A 22,147-nucleotide genomic window follows, 5' to 3' on the forward strand; every position below is an offset into this window, starting at 1 on the left:
ACCCCTGCACACACCACTAGTCACCGGCAGCCAACGAGAAAAGGCCCTCCTTATTCCCAGTCTTTGCCTCATGGGATCCATTAGAAGTTCAGGACGCATGACACGACACTGGTACTCCTGTGGAGTATAGAGTGGCCCCCGTTGCTTTTCGAAGCACAATTGGGAAAATACTGTTCACTGAGTGATGGTTTGAATTAGCAGATGGCATAAGGTAGCCTGAAAATTAAGCAAGCGTGTGGCAGAGTGCATCTGTTTGTATATTGTCATGTACCTCCAAAGTGTGAATGTGTCTGATTAAGTTAACATCTCACTCCAGCCTGAGTAACTAGTAGTGGGTTGTTGCTAATACCTGAAGCACTGTTCATTGGAGGCAGTGTTAGTCGTACAATTTTTTTTTTTGTAGGTCTTTCTTAACAGGATGCAGATAATGTGGCTTCACGTAGTAATATGAATACTGAAAAATTAGCTTTGGAGATTTGGATCAACCCTGGCAATGTGCTTTAACAAAGAACAGTACAGCGCAGTACAGGCCCTTTGGCCCATGATGTTGTGCCGACCCTTTAACCTACTCCAAGACCAATCTAATCCTTCCCTCCTACATAGACCTCCATTTTTCTTTCATCCATTGCCTATCTAGGAGTCTCTTAAGTGTCCCTAACGTATCTGCCTCTCCCATCACCCCTGGCAGATGTTCCATGCATTCACCACTCTCTGTGTTTAAAAAAAACACACTTCCCACTGACATCTCCCCTTTATTTTCCTCCCAACACCTTAAAAGTTATGCCCCCTCATATTAGCCATTTCTGCCCCGCGATGAGATCTTTGGCTGTCCACTTGATCTATCCTACTTATCATGTTGTACACCTCTTATCCTCCTCTTCTCCAAAGAGAAAAGCCCCAGAGAAAGCTTTGCTTTCCATGATGTGTTTTTATAAAGAAGCAGAATTATTTAGCTGTGCTCAGGAGTTGCTACGGCAAAAACTTTTGAGAGTCTGTTTGTGTGCAGCGGGAACTCGCAAGGGCTAGCTTCTCGCTTCCTCTTGCTTTATCCAGAAATAAATTCCCAGCAGGTTTATGGACTTTTTGATATTGCAGTATATGGTCTGGCTTTTAACTGTACTAGAGCTCTGTTCACAAATTGATGCTGCGCTCCTGAGGGGTTTGTACAGAAACATTAAATCGTACTGAAATATTCATGTGCAAGTGCATTTAGCTGAGAGCAATTGATGCACTGCTCCCTGGAGCCCAGAAAGAAGCAGCGTGGGGTCTCTCACTCCAGCAGACACCCCAAACACTCATCGTGTGGGTAATTACGTGGTCTCCCTGATGGAAGGTGGAGAAAATCTGAGGACTGGGATGAAGCAAGTATTGAGCAGATAGAGCACATGCTCCATATTCTCTGCTTAATTTCCTTTCTAATAACATGTGCAAATAACAGAAAGCTTATTAGTCCCGTTACAACTGAAGGTTAAATGCAGTGTTCTTTTTCACATTCTTTGCCTTTCACTTTTCTGAATCCAAAGAAGTATGCCCTGTGCTCTTCTGTGGTATTGACACATGGAGAACTTCATGTGGAAATAACTTGGTAAATGGTTTTTAGTGGGGGCAAAACTCTAAAGCATTTGATGTAAATAGACCCTTGAAATTCGAATTAGTGTTTCTCTTGTTAAAATGACCAGTGTAACTTCACGAGGAAGGGACCAAGCTGGCGAGTGTGCATTACATATCAGGTGTCATCATGTGTGCCTTCGACACCCCACTTCATCTATGAAAGCATATGTTTGATGTATCACCTTTCATGTAAACAGTAGCTTAGATAGATTGACTGCAGTGCGTCCGTTTAAAAAATTATCAGCTTATCTGTGCTATATTGTCTTCCTCTTACAAGAAAGAACTGGCGACCAAGCCGAGTATTTTCTTCAATCATTCTTTCAAAGAGTTTGGAGCATAAACATACTGTGAAATTTGCCTGTGAACATGCTTATAATAAAGCCTTCCGCTCTCAAACTAACTGTATGTATAGCATGAAGTCCATAAAATGTCTCATCTAGGTAACTGTAGGTCAATCAAAAGTGAACAAGTTAGTGATATGTTTTAATAGAATTAAATTAAGGCAATGATTCTGGAACTGTCAGAATTATCCCTTTCAACACTCACAAAATATTCTGGAGGAACTGCCTTTACCTCTTTTTAACATAGAGTTTGTAGTTATAATGTCAGTGTGGGAGAACACTTTCAACAGAATGGGTTTTGTGACCATTTTTGCCAAGCTATACAAATAACAAGAAATGAGTTACGTTCTTCCCATCTCTGAATATGCAATGATATATGCTTTGGGAAGTGAGAACCTTCTCCGTTATTTCCTTACTCTTCCTCTTTTTTTCTTCTCACTTTTTAAAATTCTTCCTCTTTTCCTCCTTTTTCCTCTTTTTCACTCTTCCTTTATTTTCTCACATTTCATTCTCCCTCTCCCTCTTTCCTTGTTCTCTTTTGTGCTCTTACACTCACTCCATACATCTTTCACTGAGTTTTCGAATGCATTCAAAACCAAAACAGTTTTTGCTTTTCAAGATTCCAGAACATTCTAAACAGGTTTCTGTGCAGCCTTTGTTTCACTTGCCTTTTGTACGCCAGCTTGGTAGTCTGTTGCAAATGAAGAATGTTTCACAATGTAGGCTGGTAACTTTGATAAATGTACAGTCCTGTGCTGAAATAGTGTCTTTCCATAGTTCATAATCTGTTTTTCCTGCCTGGCAAGCTGACCTTTTTTTCTCCATTGAATCGAATGTGCAAAGTATTGAACTGAAGTTGTAGTAACCACAACCTTCCCACTACCCCCTAACCCTCCTCGCAACTCTGTACATTTGTAAAGTTGCTAGAAGGCCCCCTAAGGCACCCCTGTGCTATCATATAATTAAATCGCAGCAGTCTAAAGTAATGATTAACAAAATTTATTTGATCTTCCTGTAACAATATATTACGTATCTGCTTTGCAGTATAATCTGCTCCTAAGTTTAAATTGTCCTGTTCATGTGGGATTTAAGGCATTTGTGATTAGATAGTTGCAAATTAAAACAAATGTGGATAGTTAACCTTTGTGTCTGTCTTTTAAAGAGGCCTTGGCTGTGTTTAATAAATCTGAGTCCCTATGTAGGATCAAGCTGATTAAACTGTAAATGGATATTTATTGAAATGTCCTAATGACATAAGTCTATGAGATGGCGGTAACATGAAGATCTTATTATTCCCCCTTCTAAATTACTTTCATTTCATCTGCTATGGCTCCTAAAAAAGTACTCACTCTACATTCCTGTTTGCACTGTCTGCCAAGTCACTGAGATGCCTCTCTCCTAAGAATGAACCAAGGCAATAGGCTATTTGACTATGAGCTTTCATTGTGGGAGCATCACAGTTCAATTTAGCCCTGCTTTTAAGTTGTATTCCTCTCTTCTTCCCATTAGAACCATAGTCAAATGGTTATGACCCTATCTGTTTCACTTTCTGACCTTCATCATTATTTTCCAAATACATCTGGATGTATTCCTTAAGGTTGTCATAGGAGTGGGGGTGGGGGGTTATAGTGGGAATAAATTTGCTCTACCTGTTAAATGCTCCCAGTGGTGTGCATCTCAAATAGCTTCTGACAACCAAGTCCAACTCCTGGCCTTCCATATGTGGCCTAGCTTCTAAGCCCAGCAAAACTGTTTCTACTAACAGGAGAGGTAGCAAGGGCAGGTTAGTGGCACCTTAAAACCAGTCACTTTGGGCAGATGGAGCTTGTTATCTGTGGTTGGCAGCTCATCTAGGAGAAGTAAAACTCTGATCTGAAACCGCCACTGCCTTCCCCTCATGGGGAAGGCTTTGGAAGTAAACCTCAAAGAAAACTCTAGAGCTGGCACTCCTACATTGTGTTCAATGCTGACGGGCAACTCCTGCGATGCCACTGGTGCTAAACTACATGGGTCTCTGCTGTTCCTTTGAAATTATTAGCTGTTGTGGAGACGGGGAGCCTGTTGCATGGACAACAGCTTGCTCTCCAAATTATACTGCCCTGGCCTGTGTACTTGGCTTGTGTATACAATGTGGACAGCTAGGATGCAACATCCATGGTCAACTCTGACCAATGGAGGGCCTCTGGATGGTGTGGAGATCATTTGACTTCCTACCTGGCAGAAAGCAGGAACTGAAGATGGAGCCCACTGGTGTGTATACTGTTGCAGGCAGATACACTCTAGCCACTTTATTAGGTTCATTTGTACACCTGCTTATTAATGGAAATATCTAATCAGCTGATCATGTGGAAGCAACTCTACATATCTGGTCAAGAGGTTCATTTGATGTTCAGACCAAATATCAGAATGGGGAAGGAATGTGATCTAAGTGACTTTAACCATGGAGTGATTGTTGGTGTCAGACTGGGTGGTTTGAGTATCTCAGAAATTGGTGATCTCTTGGGATTTTCACACAGCAGTCTCTTGGAGTTTACAGAAACTAAAAGGCATCCAGTGAGCGGCAATTCTGTGAGTGAAAACAACCATTTCCTTGTGTTTGTGTCGTTAATGAGAGAGGTCTGAGGAGTAAGGCCTTATTAGTTCAAGCTGACAGGAAGGCAACAGTGACTTAAATAACCATTCGTTACAACATTTGTGTGCAGAAGAACATCTCTGAAAGCACAACATGTTGAACCCTGAAGTGAATGGGCCACAGCAGCAGACCACGGACCTATACACAGTGGCCACTTTATTAGGTACAGGAGCTACCTAATAAAATGGCCACTGAGTGTAAGTTCAAAGCAAATTTATTATCAAAGTACATATATCACCACATACTACCTTGAAATTCATTTTTTTGACAGGCATTTACTTGGAAAATTACAAAAGAAACAATAGAATTTATGAAAAACTATAATTAACAAAGATTGACAAGCAACCAATGTGCAAAAGAAGACAGTTTATGAAACCAGTAAAACAGTAAATAAATAATACTGAGAACATGAATTTGTAGAGTCCTTGAAAGTGAGTTCGTAGGTTGTGGAATCTGCTCAGTGTTGAGGTGAGTGAAGTTATCCTGTACTACTATATATCCTGTATAGGTGCTATACAAATCAAAAATAAGCTGTATAGCAGGGTCCCAAATGCTTCCTGGGGCACAACTACGTAGGCTTATGTTTCTTGCTTTTGGTATTTCCAGAGTATGAGTGTCATTGGAGAATTTGGCCTTGTCCACTCCCCCCCCCCCCTTGCATGGGCATCTCTTTCTTCCTTTCCCACCCCTGCCAAGGATGTGATGCTGAGGCTTTATAAGGCACTCGCGAGGCCTCACCTTAAGTATTGTCAACAGTTTTGGGCCCCTCATCTTAGAAAGGATGTGCTGGCATTGGAGAGGGTCCAGAGGAGGTTCACAAGAATGATTCCAGGAATGAAAGGGTTATCATATGAGGAATGTTTGATAGCTCTGGGTCTGTACTCGCTGGAATTCAGAAGGATGAGGGGGGTATCTCATTGAAACCTTTTGAATGTTGAAAGTCTTAGACAGAGTAGATACGGAAAGGATGTTTCCCATGGTGGGAGAGTCTAGGACAAGAGGGCACAACCTCAGGATAGAGGGGCACCCTTTCAAAACAGAGATGCAGAGAAATTTCTTTAGACAAAGGGTGATGAATTTGTGGAATGTGTTGCCACATGCAGCTGTGGAGGCCAGGTCTTTGGGTGTATTTAAGGCAGAGATTGATAGATTTTTGATTGGACATGGCATCAAAGGTTACGGGGAGAAGGCCGGGAACTGGGGTTGAGGAGGAGATAAAATAAAGGATCAGCCATGATTGAATGGTGGAGCAGACACGATGGGCCAGATGGCCTAATTCTGCTCCTATGTCTGATGGTCTAACCCCAGTCCATTGCTAATCTGGGATGCTGAGATCAAATTAATCTCTCTCTGCACCATATAAAATTCACAAACTCCACTGAAATCAGGAATAAAGTTATGTACAGAGCCTAGTCCGTCAGGGAACCAGCCTCCCCTCCATTAATATCATCTATATTTCCTGCTGTTTCGGCAAAGCTGCCAACATAATTAAGGACCACTCCCAAACCCATCATTCTGTCTTCTCAGCCCCTCCTGTGGGGCAAAAGATACAAAAGCCTGAGAACTCTTAATCACCTGGATATATTACAGAAAGATAGAAGGACAGCTTCTATCCTGCTGTAATCTTGAATGGTCTTGGCCTGCGGATCTCTTAATCTACCTCATCTTAGCCCTTGTCTACCTGCACTGCACACTCTCTGGACTTGTAACACTATATTCTGTATTTTGTTTTCCTTTTTATTACCTCAATGTTGTTATGTAAGGAATAATATGTCGACGGCAGGTAAACAAAAGCTTTTCACTATATATCTGTACGTGACAATTATAAACTAGTACCAATTCATGGTAGGACCAACCGTGTTGCTGCCTCACAGCACCAGTGATATGGGCTCAGTCATGACCTCGGCTGCCGCCTGTGTGGCATATTTGCCTGTGACAGTGTGGATATCCTCCCATATCCCAAAGGTAGGTTAATTGGTTAACCTCTAGTGTGTAGGTGCGTAGGAATGGAGGTGGTGGACATGTGAGTGAATATGTGGTGGATGAATGCGATTGTGCTGGGACCCGGTTTGGATTCAGTGGACAGAATGATGGTCCATGTTACACAAAAATATAAAATGTGTGATATAATTCAGCAGCTCTAGAAGAAAAAATATTGACACTGATGAAAATTGATGAGTTTTGGTTTTCTTTCTCTCTGTATATGCTGCCTGACCTGCTGAGTATTTTCATGATCCCAGATAGACAAGTATGGGGCTTGAGCCGCAGCATTTCTGAATAAAATGAGTTCTCTACAGTGGACATGCTCACAAAAGCTTTTGAAAGGATACAGAACATCAATATGTAATAGAGTGGTCAGGGTGGGTGTCTAGGGACAGATGAATAGAGAATACCAAACCATCAAGCAGAGAGTCTGAGACAAAATGAATACTTGTACAAGCCCAAAGAATTGTGTACTATGAGATTTTATGTTGTTTCGTGATGGTTAACTGCATTCCCAATAGTTGATGGTCAGATAATACAATGCTCTTTCCAATTGAACAGATCTGCTTGTCAACTACAAAGCATTTTACTTTTAATTTAAAAGCACAAAAGCACTTAGCATGGTCCTGTTGTTTTGTTTATTGTTTTGGAATTTTTTTAAGTTGAAAAAGACTGTTTTACAAATTATAATGAAATTTTCAGCCTTCTGCATTTAATGATTAATGGAAATTTTAATTTCATTTTTGTTTCTTGTCATCTCCAGCTGGATGCCTACATCATTACAATCCACTCATTAACATATGTCATGCTTCATTTTAAATCCACTAAAAATAGGGTGGAATAAGTTGAACACTAGAGCAGTGCTGTGTAGACTAAATGTTTCTTCTAAAGGTGTTTGGTAGTGTGGACTAGATGATCCTGGTTTATACAGACACGAGTCAAGGCGGGATGGGGAAAATCTATTTTTCTCAAGTAATTGTTTTGAATGCACTGTTTGAAAGTGGTGGAAGCAGATTCAGTATAACTTTAAAAAGGAAATTGGAGTTTGTTTCTTTGCTTTTTTAAAGGAAATAAAAGTCTGGTGGTGTGTGTACCACACACAAAATGCTGGAGGAACTCAGCAAGTCAGACAGTATCTATGGAGAGGAATAAACAGCCCAATGTTGATTGTTTACTCTATAGATTGTTGCCCAACTTGCTGAGCACCCCCAGCAGTTTGTGGGTGTGTTGCTCAGGATTTCCAGCATCTGCAGAACCTGTTGTGTTTGTAATAGTGCTAGGTGTACATCTAATGACAAAAATTTGTTCAAGTTCAATTGCTTACCGGTAGCAAGTACTTCAAACCAATGCACTCCAGATGTATACTTTTATATTTTAGAAATGGATTTGAGGTTTATCAGATCTGCTAAGCCAAGAAACCCTATTTTTCCTATACTCACATACAATTGCATCTTGCAGATTTCTAGAAATTGTTTGTCGTTTAGGTTTATGATGTTTGGACCAGATTTCTATATTCATTAGTAATTTTTCATTGATAGTCATTTGAAAACAATTTTTAATGTTCAAAGTCCAAGGGGTCAGGCATTATGTGATGTCCAAAACCTTTTATATCATATCTATTATTCTGTTAACTAAGGCAGTGCAAGTTCAAACTTTGCAACTTTTTAAAATCAGTATTTGTTTTTGTTGCTGAAAATGGACCAACTAGGAACCGTATTTTATAAATTATTTTTAGTATTTGTGTCTATTCAAGCTTTCTGAGATGAACATTTAACTATTGATGATGAAATTACTGACATAATATAAAACATTTTTGATCAGATCAACATGATAGGAAATCACTTAACAACTTGCAGTTAGAATGAATATCTATTAACAGTAAAACATCCTGAAACACTTCACAGGGATACTAAAGAACTAAATTTGACACTGGGCAACATAAGGAGACATTAGGTTAAGTGACCAAAGGATTGGTTCGAAACATAGGGCTTAAGGAGTAACTCAAAGCAGGATCATGCCTCAGTAAAGAGTTGTGTATCTATAGATTTCATTGCCACAAATGGCTGTGAAGGCCAAGACAATTGGGTATGATGAAATCAGAGGTTAATAGGTTTTTGATTAGCAAAAGGTGTCAAAAGGTTATGGGGAGAACAGGAGAATGGGGTTGAGAAGGAATAATAAATCATTGAATGATGGAGCAGACTTGATGGACTGAATGGCCTTAATCTCTCCTATGGAAAAGGAACTAAAGATCTGGACTACTATAGACAGAACCATAAATGCTGGAGTTGAAGTAAATCAGGCCAGACGTACAGGTGGATATTGATCTAGGATGGTTTTAATCAATTCTATGATGTAGAATTGACAGTATAAATTATTGTATAGAGTAAGAGCTGACAGTTTATATTTTGTAATATTTTCTTTTAAAATTTATAGGAGCTCTATATCGCTGTTGGGATTTCAGGAGCAATTCAGCACCTAGCAGGAATGAAGGATAGCAAGGTAAGTTTTCCTTCTCTTTTATTGTGTATCTTTATTTACATTAAGTACTAACAGAATTCTAGTAGAAATGAGCTGCTGAGTGTAATGGTGTAAAGAAAGTCCATCATTCCATCTCTGAATAATTCAGTGCTCTTTGCACTGTGGCGCCGGAGATATTCTCACAGGCATTTCCCTGGCACTGATCAAAGCGCAACAACATTTTTCATGAAAAATAGTAGGTATAGAAACAATACAGTTGAGGTTGCATTTATTTCCATGTTAGAATGATTCTTATTCAGTTTGAAGTGAAATTATTTTATATTTGGGTGTAAACAAATTGTATATTTTTTTCCCACTTGCCTAAAAATTCCAACAAATTCTGCATAAACTTGTAGCCTTGTTTATCTATCAGTCTTGCCCAGGAAATTTTTATAATATAGCTTTTTTCTTAACCTTACTTTGCATGTGGGTTTATAAGCTTTTATAGTCGTTTTCTTTCTGTGGTGTTGTAATTTGATGATTATATTTCATCCAACTTGACATACAGAAGTTCTCTTGCTTCCCTATTTAGATTGTGGTTGGTCCGTATGTAAATTCAATTATGTCAGCTTGCCTTCTGTATCTTTTGACCCCCTTAACTAACAAATAGTTCATAGGGATCAATCCTGAAAGTTTCTTTGAACTGAGCAATATAGCCAGTAGGTAGTGTGAGTTCTGGAGTATGTGCCTGTGTAATATCTAAACTTCTCTGTAGTATTAGAATATTGAGAGTTATCAAAAAGCTATTTAAAACAAAACAACTTTTGAAAATAGTTTAAATATTTTATTCAGCTTAATAGCATGTTCTATAATTAACATGTTTACTGTTTTTCTGCAGCTTCTTATTTTGCGTGAATATATTTGCTTAGAAGTTATTGTATTATTAATGCACAGGCTTCTTACTGTGGGATGGTTTTGTGAATCCTACATCTGAGGGTCTAACTTTTTAAGTGCTACTTCCAGTATTTTTTATATATCTCAGACGGATCTTTAAGCAGAATAAATTTAGTCATGTGCACTCAAACATAACAAGAACAATAAACCCCATACATAGAATCTTCTGCAGTGAAAGCTGCTTTTTACGTCCGTGAATCCATTAATGTCCTTTATGTGGAAGTGTACTAAAAAAAGCATTAACCCACTATGAAGAAGTTATAGCTTTTTAAAAAAAATCAAATTTGAACATTTTACTGAAAACCAAAATTTTGAATTTCTTGAAATTACCTTGTTAATCAGTTCTTTTATGAAGATAGTAAAATACCATTGTGCCAATTGAATTAAATCCAATAGGTATAGTACCCTTATTAGCAGAGGGGAGCATTACAGTATGAGTAGTAAGTAGCAACTTGAATCAAGCCCAATATGAACTGATGCAATTTATTTGGTTTGAGTCAGGCAGGGTGCATAATTGGATAAAACACTTGCACTTAGCTTGGGTCAATCTGGCCTGACCTTGGAATTACTAAACTAGTACATGAATTGCATAGGAACATTGAAAATAGGCCATTCAGCTCTTCAACTGTCATCGATCTCCTATCTCAATACCTTATTCACACTCCCCACTTTCCTTGAAGCCTTTAGGATTCAGAAATTTATTTATCTTTATTTTAAAATGTATCGTGACTTGGCTGTTGTGGCCATCTGTAATTGTAAATTCCAAAAATGGAATTACACATAGAAAAATGATAATTCCTTCGACATTTTTTTTATTCAGATTGTTTGGGTATCAGTCATTTTCTAATTTTATATCAAAACTGAGCATTTATATTAAAGCACGCTAAAACTGTAGGCACCACAGTAGTGCATTTATGGAGGAGAATAAATAGTCCGCGTTTCAGGCCGAGATCCTTCATCAGGACTGGATGACTGTGTCAGCTTGTTTTCAGGTTTTGTTGTTCTCTTCCTCCTGATGACCTCCCCAACACACATATTCTTCACTTCTTTTGCACGTTATTTTTAACAGGGGCCATAAGCTATCCTGGAACTTTCCATTCTAAAAACTGCAATATAAAACCTTCCAACTTGCAAGTGTCAATATCCTCCACATTTGGAGACTGAGAAAGTATTTTTGAAAGGGAAAACTGCTTCTGCCTCTGAGCATGATCGTAATTTTTATTCCTTCACCCTTTCCCTCCTTTTGAGCATTTTATTCACTTAATGAAATTGAAGTACAAAATAAAATGTGCATCCATTATGTGTTAAATCTTAAGAGTCTAAGTGGATTTCCTGGCAAGCTTCCCCCTTTAGGAATTCCTGCAACTATCAGCTCTATTGACTTAACATATTTTAATTACATTCATTGACAAGTTGAGGTGCTTTCGTGTCACCAGTGCTGTTGGGACATGGTAATCAGTTTTAGGATGTCATGGTGTTCAGGACCAGTGGGAAGAAATGTAAAATTTGTGAAAATATAAATGCATTGTGGTTTTAAGCTAATTATATCTGGACATACTTTGGTTCACTTGCTTCCCAGCCACTGTCTGATTCTAGTCACACATGACCACATATGATTTTAATTCTGTGTCTAGTTTTGCAGGGTTACTGTAGTAGATTTCAGCTGTACTGTATTTAGCCACATTGACTGCCTCTATGAAGGCGGTTTTACAAGCACAATCATTAGTCACATTCCACTCTTCTGCACTTCAGAATCAGAATCAGGTTTATTATCACCGGCATGTGATGTGAAATTTGTTAACTTAGCAGCAGCAGTTCAATGCAATACATAATCTAGCAGAGAGAGAGAGAGAAGAAAATAATAAATAAAGTAGAATATAGACAATATAGATAGAATATAGATAATAAATAGACAAGTAAATCAAATTACGTATATTGAATAGGTTTTAAAAAATGTGCAAAAACAGAAATACTGTATATTAAAAAACATGAGGCAGTGCCCAAAGCTGCAGTGCCCATTTAGGAATGGGATGGCAGAGGGGAAGAAGCTGTTCCTGAACCGCTGAGTGTGTGCCTTCAGGCTTTTGTATCTCCTACCAACATGGTAACAGTGAGAAAAGGGCATGCCCTAGGTGCTGGAGATCCTTAATAATGGACGCTGCCTTTCTGAGACACCGCTTCCTAAAGATGTCCTGGATACTTTGTAGGCTAGTGCCCAAGATGGAGCTGACTAGATTTACAACCTTCTGCAGCTACTTTCAGTCCTGTGCAGTAGCACCTCCATACCAGAAAGTGATGCAGCCTGTCAGAATGCTCTCCATGGTACAACTATAGAAGTTTTTGAGTGTATTTGTTGACATGCCAAATCTCTTCAAACTCCTAATAAAGTATAGCTGCTGTCTTCCCTTCTTTATAATTACATTGATATGTTGGGACCAGGTTAGATCCTCAGAGATCTTGACACTTAGGAACTTGAAGCTGCTCACTCTCTTCACTTCCAAACCCTTTATGAAGATTGGTATGTGTTCCTTTATCTTACCCTCCTGAAGTCCACAATCAGCTCTTTCATCTTATTGACATTAGTGCCAGGTTGTTGCTGCAGCACCACTCCACCAGTTGGCATATCTCACTCCTGTACGCCCTCCGGTCACTACCTGAGATTCTACCAACAATGGTTGTATTGTCAGCAAATTTATAGATGGTATTTGAGCTATGCCTAGCCACACAGTCATGTGTATATAGAGAGTAGAGCAGTGGGCTAAGCACACATCCCTGAGGTGCGCCAGTGTTGATCGTCAGCAAGGAGGATATATTATCATCAATCTGCAGAGACTGTGGTTTTTGGTTAGGAAGTCGAGGATCCAATTGCAGAGGGAGGTACAGAGTCCCTGTAATCTGCACTCTGTGGTCACATAATGAGGTACAACTGTACACCTTGTTAATGCAACTATCTAATCAGCCAATCGTGTAGCAGCAACTTATTGCATAAAGGCATGCAGAAATGGCCATGCGGTTTAGTTGTTGTTTGACCAAACATCAGAATGGGGAAGAAATGTGTTCTAAGTGACTTGGACATTGGAATGATTGTTGGTGCCAAATGGGGTGGTTTGAGTATCTCAGAAACTGCTGACCTCCTGAGGTTACATGCAAAACAGTCTTTAGAATTCACATAGAATGGTGTGAGAAACAGAAAACATCCAGTGAGCGCAGTTTTGTGGGTGAAAATGCCTTGCTAATGAGAGGTCAAAGGAGAATGGCCAGACTGGTTCAAGATGACAGGAAGGCAACAGTAACTCAAGTAACCACAAGTTACAACAGTGGCGTGCAGAAGAGCATAACATGTCGAACCTTGAAGGGATGGGCTACAGCAGCAGAAAACCATGTACATGCACTCAGTGGCCACTTTATTAGGTACAGGAGGTACCTAATAAAGAGTCCACTGAGTGTATAATGTTTCTTCTATTTAACATGCTGAAATTTAAGCAATACTCTCTTTGTTGATTGACTTTTTTTTTGTTTGATAAGTTATGCTTTGAAATGATTTAAAGGTCGTGTGATCTTTTGAGAAACGTAAATTGTAGGGAAGTGAATTTCTAATGTACTTACCAACAGACCTGATACTTGTATTGAAATTTAGAAATGTAAAATATGTTACTTGCAGAACATTGACTTGATTTATCAAGCTAAGACATAGTTGAATAGAGAGAGAGAGAAGGGAGGAAAGAGGTGGGACCTTTGTGATTACCAGATGTGGGGGTGACGAAGTGACTAGGGATCATGGTTCAGTGGTGCCAGCTGCAAGTGTACATTGACTGCCTGAGCAGAAATGCGTCCATCTGTAGCTAAGTGGACAAGAGCCCAGCCATAGTGAGTACCTTGCTCCTAGGAGATGCAGTATACCGTGCTCATAAAAAGTATTCACCCCACCCCTCCACCACCCGGAAGTTTTCATGTTTTATTGTTTTACAACATTGCTGCTGCTACTGTGTGATCCAGAATCTCCGGAGGAGAAGGCCCTGTGTCCTTGGCTTTGTTTGTTGCTCGGCGGCCGGAGCGGGATTGAAGTGCTCGGCAGAGATGGTGCTCGGTGCTCGGTGTTGGAGGGCTGAGGTTGGGTGCTTCCAATGCATTGGCATTTGTCGGCATTTGGAGGTTTATGGCAGGGAGAGTTTCTCTCTTTTGCCGCCTGCTATTGGGAGTCGATTGGAACTTTGAGACTTTTTTTTTACCGTGCCCATGGTTTGCTCTTTATCAAATTATGGTATTGCTTTGCACTGCTGTAACTATATGTTATAATTATGTGGTCTTGTCAGTGTTAGTCTTTGGTTTGTCCTTTTTTTTTGTGATATGACTCTGGAGGAACATTGTATCATTTCTTAATGCATGCATTTGTAAATGACAATAAACGAGGACTGAGTGTCCTCATAATCTAATCTAATAATCACAGTGGATTTAATTTGGCTTTTTTTGACACTGATCAACAGAAAAAGACTTTCGTGTCGAAGTGAAAACAGATCTCTACAAAGTGATCTCAATTAATTTCAAATACGTAACACAAAGTAATTGATTGCATAAGTATTCACCCCCTTTAATATGACACACCAAATCATCACTGGTGCAGCGAATTGGTTTTAGAAGTCACATAGTTAAATGGAGGTCACCGTGTGCAGTCAAAGTGTTTCAATTGATTGTAGTAAAAATACTGCATCTGGAAGGTCCAACTGCTGGTGAGTCAGTATTCTGGCAAAAACGACACCATGAAGGCAAAAGAACACTCCAAACAACTCCGCGAAAAGGTTATTGAAAAGCACTAGTCAGGAGATGGATATAAGAAAATTTCCAAGTCACTGAATATTCCTTGGAGTACAGGTAAGTCAATTATCAAGAAATGGAAAGAATATGGCACAGCTGTAAATCTGCTTAGAGCAGGCTATCCACAAAAACTGAGTGACCGTGCAAGAAGGCGACTAGTAAGGGAGGCCACCAGGAGACCTATGACAACTCTGGTGGAGTTACAAGCTTCAGTGGCTGCGATGGGAGAGACTGCACATACAACAACTGTTGTCTGGATGCTTCACCAGTTGCAGCTTTGTGGGAGAGTGGCAAAGAGAAAGCCACTTGAAAAAATCTCACATGAAATCTCGGCTAGAGTTTGCCAGAAGGCATTTGGGAGACTCAGAAGTCATGTGTAAAAAGATTCTATGATCTGATGAAACCAAAATTGAGGACTTTGGCCATCAGGCTAAATGCTATGTTTGACATAAGCCAAACACTGCACATCATCAAAAACACACCATCCCTACCATGAAGCATGGTGGTGGCTGCATCATGCTGTGGGAATGCTTCACTGCAGCAGGCCCTGGAAGGCTTGTGAGGATTGAAAGTAAAATGAATGCAGCAAAATACAGGGAAATTGTGGAGGAAAACTGATGCAACTTGAGAAAGGATTTGTTTTTCAGCAAGCCAATGACCCCGAGCATAAAGCCATAGCTACACAGGAAATGCTTAAAAATAACAAAGTTAATGCCCTGGAGTGGCCAAATCAGAGTCCAGACCTCAATCCAATTGAGAATTTGTGGCTGAACTTGAAAGGGGCTATTCATTCACAATCCCTATGCAATCTGACAGAGCTTGAGCAGTTTCATAAAGAAGAATTGCTGTGTCCAGATGTGCAAAGTTGGTAGAGACCTATTCACACAGACTCAAGACTGTAATTGCTGCCTAAAGTGCATCTACTAAATATAGTACTTACTTGAAGAGGGTGAGTAATTATGCAATCAGTTATTTTGTGTTTAATAATTGTAATAAATTTATACCAATTTGTAGAATTTTGTTTTCACTTTGATATGAAAGAGTCTTTTCTGTTGATCAAAAAAGCCGAATTAAATCCACTGTGATTCTATGTTGTAAAACAATAAAACATGAAAACTTCCGAAGGTGGGGGGTGAATACTTTTAATAGGCAGTGTAAATGCATCTGGTTGCCTTTCATCAGACCAGAACTGTTCTGGTCGTCTCATTGTAGAAAGGATGTGGAATGTTTAGAGAGGGTGCAGGGGATATTTACCAGGTTGCTGCCTGGATTAGAGCGCATGCCTTATGAGGATTGGTTGTGCAAGCTAGGGCTTTTCTCTTTGGAGAGAAAGAAATCTGAGAGTTGTCTTGATTGAGGTGTACAAAATAATAAGAAGCATAGATTGAGACTTTTTTCCCAGGGCAGAAGTGGCTGATACATGGGGCATAACTTTAACATGTTGGGAGTAAGGTATAGGGAGGATTCAGAGGTAAGTTTTTTTACACAGAGAGTGGTAGGAGCATTGTACCTGCTACCAGGGGTGGTGGTAGAGGGAAATACATTAGGGACATTTAAGACACTCTTAGATAGGCACATGGATAAAAGAAAAATGGAAGGCTGTGAGGGAGGGAAGGGTTAGATTGGTCTTGAAGTAGGTTAAAAGGTTGGCACAGTATTGTGGGCTAAAGGGCTTGTTGTGCTGTACTGTTCTAATTAACCCTTGGCAATGCCAATTGAATTTTGTATTTCTATGGTGACTTTATTAGAAGGCTTTTTGTTTCTGAGGTATTCCCGAGAGTTCAGTGCCGATGTTTAAATCTTCTCCAGTAACAGAAAGTTTCTTTGCTGATAGGAATTGTATATTTGAATGAACCTACTTTGTGGTCACTGAGTGTTCTGCTTTCCTTCCAGACCATTGTAGCCATTAACAAGGATCCAGAGGCTCCCATCTTCCAGGTGGCAGACTATGGGCTGGTGGCAGATCTCTTCAAGGTGAGTAATCTGTTGGTAGAAATGAAAGATGCCAGCCAAAGTATTGAGTGTATAGAGGTTGAAGTTTTATTTCTGTGAGAAAATAGAGAAAATTATTTGTTATTTAGTGTAATTAATGGCCTTCTTTCCCTTGGGCGAGCTGAGAATAGTGAACTGATGAATATAATAAGACCATAAGACATAGGAGCAGATTTAGGCCATTTGGCCTATCGGGTCTGCTCTGCCATTCCATCATTGCTGATGTATTAACCCTTTCAACCCCATTCTCCTGCCTTCTCCCCGTAACCTTTGACACCCTGTTTAATCAAGAACCTATCAACCTCTGCCTTAAATATACCCAATGACCTGGTCCGCAGAGCTGTCTGTGGCAAAGAATTCCACATATTCTCCATCCTCTGGCTAAAGACATCTTTCTTCATCTCTGTTCTATATGGATGCCCCTCTATACTGAGACTGTGCCCTCTGGTCCTAGACACCCCCACTATAGGAAACATCCTCTCCAGCTGAGAACTGTTGAGAAACAAGGGGTGGGGAGTTCTGACAGGGAAGTGATTGAGGTATGTCAGTCAAGTTCACAGGTTGAATAATCTTTCTGTTTCATAGAGTTGCATGGTGCATTTCACTGTATGTTTCAATGTGGATGTGACAGACAAAGCTAATCTAATCTAATCCTTAAAAAAAAGAACAGTAGTCCCCTATTTCAAAGTCAAAAATTGATGTTATTATAATGTATATAAGCACATGTATGCACAAGTGCAATGAAAAACTTATTTGCAGCAGCATCACAGGCACATTGCATCAGATAAGCAGCATTCACAAGGAAGGCAAACTATACACAATGTTCACAAGAAAAAAGCACAATAATGTCCATTTTTGTGCAAAGTGATCAAAATGGACATAATGTTGCTATATCAAGGTAGTGCTTAGGGTTTTGCTGGTTGTTTCAAGAACCGAATGGTTGAAGAGATGTAGCTGTTCTTGAACCTGATAGTTTGGGACTTCAGGCTCTGTACCTCCTGCCCTTTGGTAAGGAGGTGCGGAGGCTGGAGGGTTGTAAAGAGTTTGATCCCAATGCATATTGGGAGAAGTGATGGACAGTGTTATAAAAACATGCAGAACAGACGACACTGGTATAGAGAGAAGCAGAGTTAATGTTTTAGGTAGAGACACAAGAAACTGCAGGTACTGGAATCCAGAACAACAGACAAAAAGCTGGAAGAGCTTAGCAGGTCAGGTAGCATCTATGGAGGGAAATGTGCAGTCAATATTTCCGGTTGAAACCTTTCATCTGGACTTAATAATTCAGGTTATTTTCTCATATCAGAGCTGAAGATAGAGGGAATCATTGCAAGTAGAATTGGTGAGAGGGAGGGTGAGCAATGGACCAAAAGAAAGGTCTGTGGTAGAGTGATAGAAAGTAAATCAGATGATAAAACTGATCTTGGTAGAAGGCAAAACTGGTGAGTATAGCGGAAGCAAAAAAGTAAGGGGGTATTAATAAGCCGCTACTGTCTGATTAAGAATAGTTGCCTTCATTGTGACTTTGCCTCTTTTGCGTCACATCTTCCTGTGTTTCAGCTAACGGCCAAATGACCCTTTTATTCCCCTTGGATTCACATGAAACCAATCTGCTGTAATGTGCCTTCTAACTTTTCTAAAGAGACTACATGAGTTCATAACCAGGTTGCAAATATGGGCAAAATTTATTTTACTCATCTAATATTTAAAAAAATATATGCAAAACAAGCACTTGCTAAATTTAAACCAGTGCAATTAGTCAATCCTTTAATGAGATCTTTGAACTTTAGTGACATTTATAGTTCTCTTGAAATGGCTTTACATACACGATTGTGGTGCTGATTGCAGTGCTTTTTAATGTGCTAATCAGGGACACAGTCTCCACATTTCCCAGTGCACTTTACAGGTTCCCACTTGATTTTATTTTAAACTTGTCTCTGATTGAGATTCAGGAGAAGCTTATTTATTTTATTAAGTGATACATCCCTTCCAGCCCTTCAAGCCTGAGCAACCCCCAACAACCCCGATTAACCCTAACCTAATCACGAGACAATTTACAATGACCAGTTAACCTACCCGGTACGTCTTTGGACTGTGGGAGGAAGCAGAGCATCCGGGGAAAACCCATGCATTCCACGGGAAGGACATAAAGAGATTCTTTATAGAATGACGCCAGAATTGAACTGTGAACTCCGGAACCACCCCTTCCACTACTTTATCGTGGCACTCATGGAAAGTCGCTTTAAGATAAAAAGAATGGTAGAGAAGCCTTAGATTGCATATATACACTCAGTAGCCACTTTATTAGGTACACCTGCATGTTAATGTTAATGTAAATATCCAGTCAGCCAATCGTGGCAGCAACTCAATGCATAAAAGCATGCAGACATTGTTAAGATGTTCAGTTTTTGTTCAGACCAAACATAAGAATAGGGACCAAATGTAATCTAAGTCACTTTGACCATGAAATGATTGTTAATGCCAGGTGGGGTGGTTTGAGTATCTCAGAAACTGCTGATCTCTTGGGATTTTCATGCACAATAGTTCCTAGAGTTTACAGAGAATGGCGTAGTAAGCAAAAAAAAAGTTCCATTGAGCAGCAGTTCTGAGGGCAAAAACTCCTTGTTAATGAGAAAGGTCAGAGGAGGATGGCCAGACTTGTTTAAGTTGATAGGAAGGTGACAGTAACTCAAATAACCACACGTGGTATGCAGAGGAGTACCTCTGAATGCGCAGCATGTCGAACCTTGAAATGGATGGGCTATAGCAGCAGAATACAGGTTTCACTCCTGTACCTAATAAAGTGGCCATGGAGTGCAAATGTGTGTATTTTAATACTTTTAATATTTCAGCAATTAACTTGTTTAAAATGTATTTAGAAAGTTTAATCTTCCAGAGTGTTATTTAGTGATAATACAAATTGCTGTAATAATTATTGTGGGATATTTTGAGGTTTTTACTGTTAATTAATGAGAAGATAAAAATGATCTATTTTGCTTGGTGTCGAGTAATGAAATTTTACAGCATCAGCTATGACAGAGATAATTATTTTTTCCTTACTACATTTTGCATAACAGCTTAATGTATAAGGTTGCCTAATATTAAATCAGGAAATAAGAGGCTTAGGAAAATTGATGCCACTCAGACTAACTGGATCACAGAGGGAGAGACAAAATACTTTGTGGTTTAGCTGGTTAAGAGAATGAGTGGTTCACTGATACTGATTGGAAATGTCTTGTGTTCAGTTCCTCTTTTGCTATGAATTTGCTTTTATTGGCAAGAAGGCAGTAATGGTGCCTTAGTATCTTTGGGCTAAGGAGATATCAGCCAAGGTTGCACTCCTGTGTACCTGCTGTCTGATTATGAGTGTCATCATTGGCTTGTTGTGCTTGTTGTGACACATCTGGTGTAGTGGGTAGTACTTGTTGCCCTCATTTTCAGCATCCACCGCTGGCTAGCAGACTTGCGAGAAGGTGTAAGGCTCTGCCTGCCAGTACATAGCCTCTCTAACAGCAAGCCTCATATAGTGCCTCCTCGCTGGTGACACAGGGAAACTGGTCTCCTTTCAGACTCAGGCTGAGCTACAGAGGACGGGGAGGTCTGGCCCCTGCACATGTAGTATGCAGGCCCACCAGTGTGTGGACACACCCTGGTGCTCGTGAATCAGATCCCTCAGCTATGGGTAAGTAACCCCACTGCCTTGTGGGCAGCCTCAGGAAAGACGAAGGGTATGGGAGTAAACCCAGACAGAAAATCCGGAGTGGAGCCCCTAAGGCAGCTGGACGTCATTGAACATCCTTTTGGCAGCTCCTGCAGCCAAGCTGGTGCCAAACATATTGCTTCATTAGCTTTCCTTTGGACTACACTGGTGAGCCTGAGAGGGGGATCTTGACAACTGGGCTTTTCGGGATCTCCATTACTTTCACCCAGCTTATGATGATCATCATCACCCTTTGTCCTTTAAGACAGATGGATGCCAACCAATCAACCATTTATGAAATACCTTCGTTATTGTTCTCCCAGTTTTAACCCAAGAGCATATGAGGATGTGGTTTGGTAGCAAGTCCTATTCATGCATTTGCTGACTGAGCTGTTCCAAAAGGCTGGACGCTTTTACTTCTATGAAGTTGCAAATCTATCACCCCCATCCTTTTGACTGCCTTGTTGACTGGCTTCTACCTTTCACCTTTTAGCTTATCTAATTCTCTGCTTTTGTTTCCTAATTAGTCCTGTCCACCTTTCACAGGAACAGCCATCCACCAGACTGAATGAATGCAGCTCCAATAACACTCAGGAACCTTGAAAGTATTTCAGGCAAGGCACTCCATTCACCACACTATATGAACCTCCTTAAACTTCCATACTCTCTTTCCTCCAGAGAGTCATAGAAAGTACAACAGAACAGAAACAGGCCCCTCTGCCCATCTAGTTCATGCCTAGTCCCATTGCCCTGTGCCCAAAACATAGCCCTCCCATACCCCACGCATCCACTTACCTACCCAAATTTTTCTTAAATGTTGAAATAGAACCTGCATCCACCATTTCCGCTGGCGGATGATTCCACATTCTCACCACCCTCTGAGTAAAGATGTTCCTCCTCATGTTCCCCTTTAACAAATTTCACCGTTCATCCTTAACCCATGACCTCTAGTTTTAGTCTCACCCAGCCTCAGTGGAAAAAGCACTTACTCTATCTATACCCCTCATAATTTTGTATACCTCTATTAATTCTTCCCCCATTCTCATGTGCTCAGGGAATAAAGTCCTCACCTATTCAACCTTTGTTAAGCTGTCCCTTCGGATTGAGGATGAGTTGCTTCCATTCCAGTTCAGAGCTAACTGACGAGGTCCACATGGGACACACATCAAAGTTGCTGGTGAACGCAGCAGGCCAGGCATCATCTGTAGGAAGAGGTGCAGTCGACGTTTCAGGCCGAGACCCTTCGTCATCCCTCTCCTCAGAGGCTTTTTCCCAGGGCTGAAATGGCTAACATGAGAGGGCACAGTTTTAAGGTGCTTGGAAGTAGGTACAGAGGAGATGTCAGGGGTAAGTTTTTTATGCAGAGTGGTGAGTGCGTGAAATGGGCTGCCGGCGACAGTGGTGGAGGCGGATACAATAGGGTCTTTTAAGAGGCTCCTGGATAGGTACATGGACCTCAGAAAAATAGAGGGCCCTGGGTAACTCTAGGTAATTTCTAAAGTAAGTACATGTTCAGCACAGCATTGTGGGCCGAATGGCCTGTATTGTGCTGTAGGTTTTCTATGTTCCTTATCTTTGTAATGGAGTTCTCCCTGTGACCTTCTGGGTTTCCTCAGGGTGCTCAAGTTTCCTCCCACATTCCAAAGATTTACGGTTAGGGTT

General features: G+C 40.3%; 1 protein-coding gene across 1 annotated transcript in view; it reads left to right on the plus strand.

Annotated features, from left to right (window-relative positions):
* etfa (electron transfer flavoprotein subunit alpha) overlaps positions 1-22,147 on the plus strand; it is a 74,599-nt gene that overhangs the window by 41,407 nt on the left and 11,045 nt on the right. Inside the window, exons 10-11 of the mRNA XM_063070456.1 lie at positions 9,004-9,069; positions 16,687-16,767. Coding sequence (XP_062926526.1) covers positions 9,004-9,069; positions 16,687-16,767 — 147 coding nt within the window. The remainder of the gene's footprint in view (positions 1-9,003; positions 9,070-16,686; positions 16,768-22,147) is intronic.

This window comes from Mobula hypostoma, chromosome 18 (genome assembly GCF_963921235.1).
Source record: "Mobula hypostoma chromosome 18, sMobHyp1.1, whole genome shotgun sequence".
In the NCBI taxonomy this organism is placed as follows: Eukaryota; Metazoa; Chordata; class Chondrichthyes; order Myliobatiformes; family Myliobatidae; genus Mobula; species Mobula hypostoma.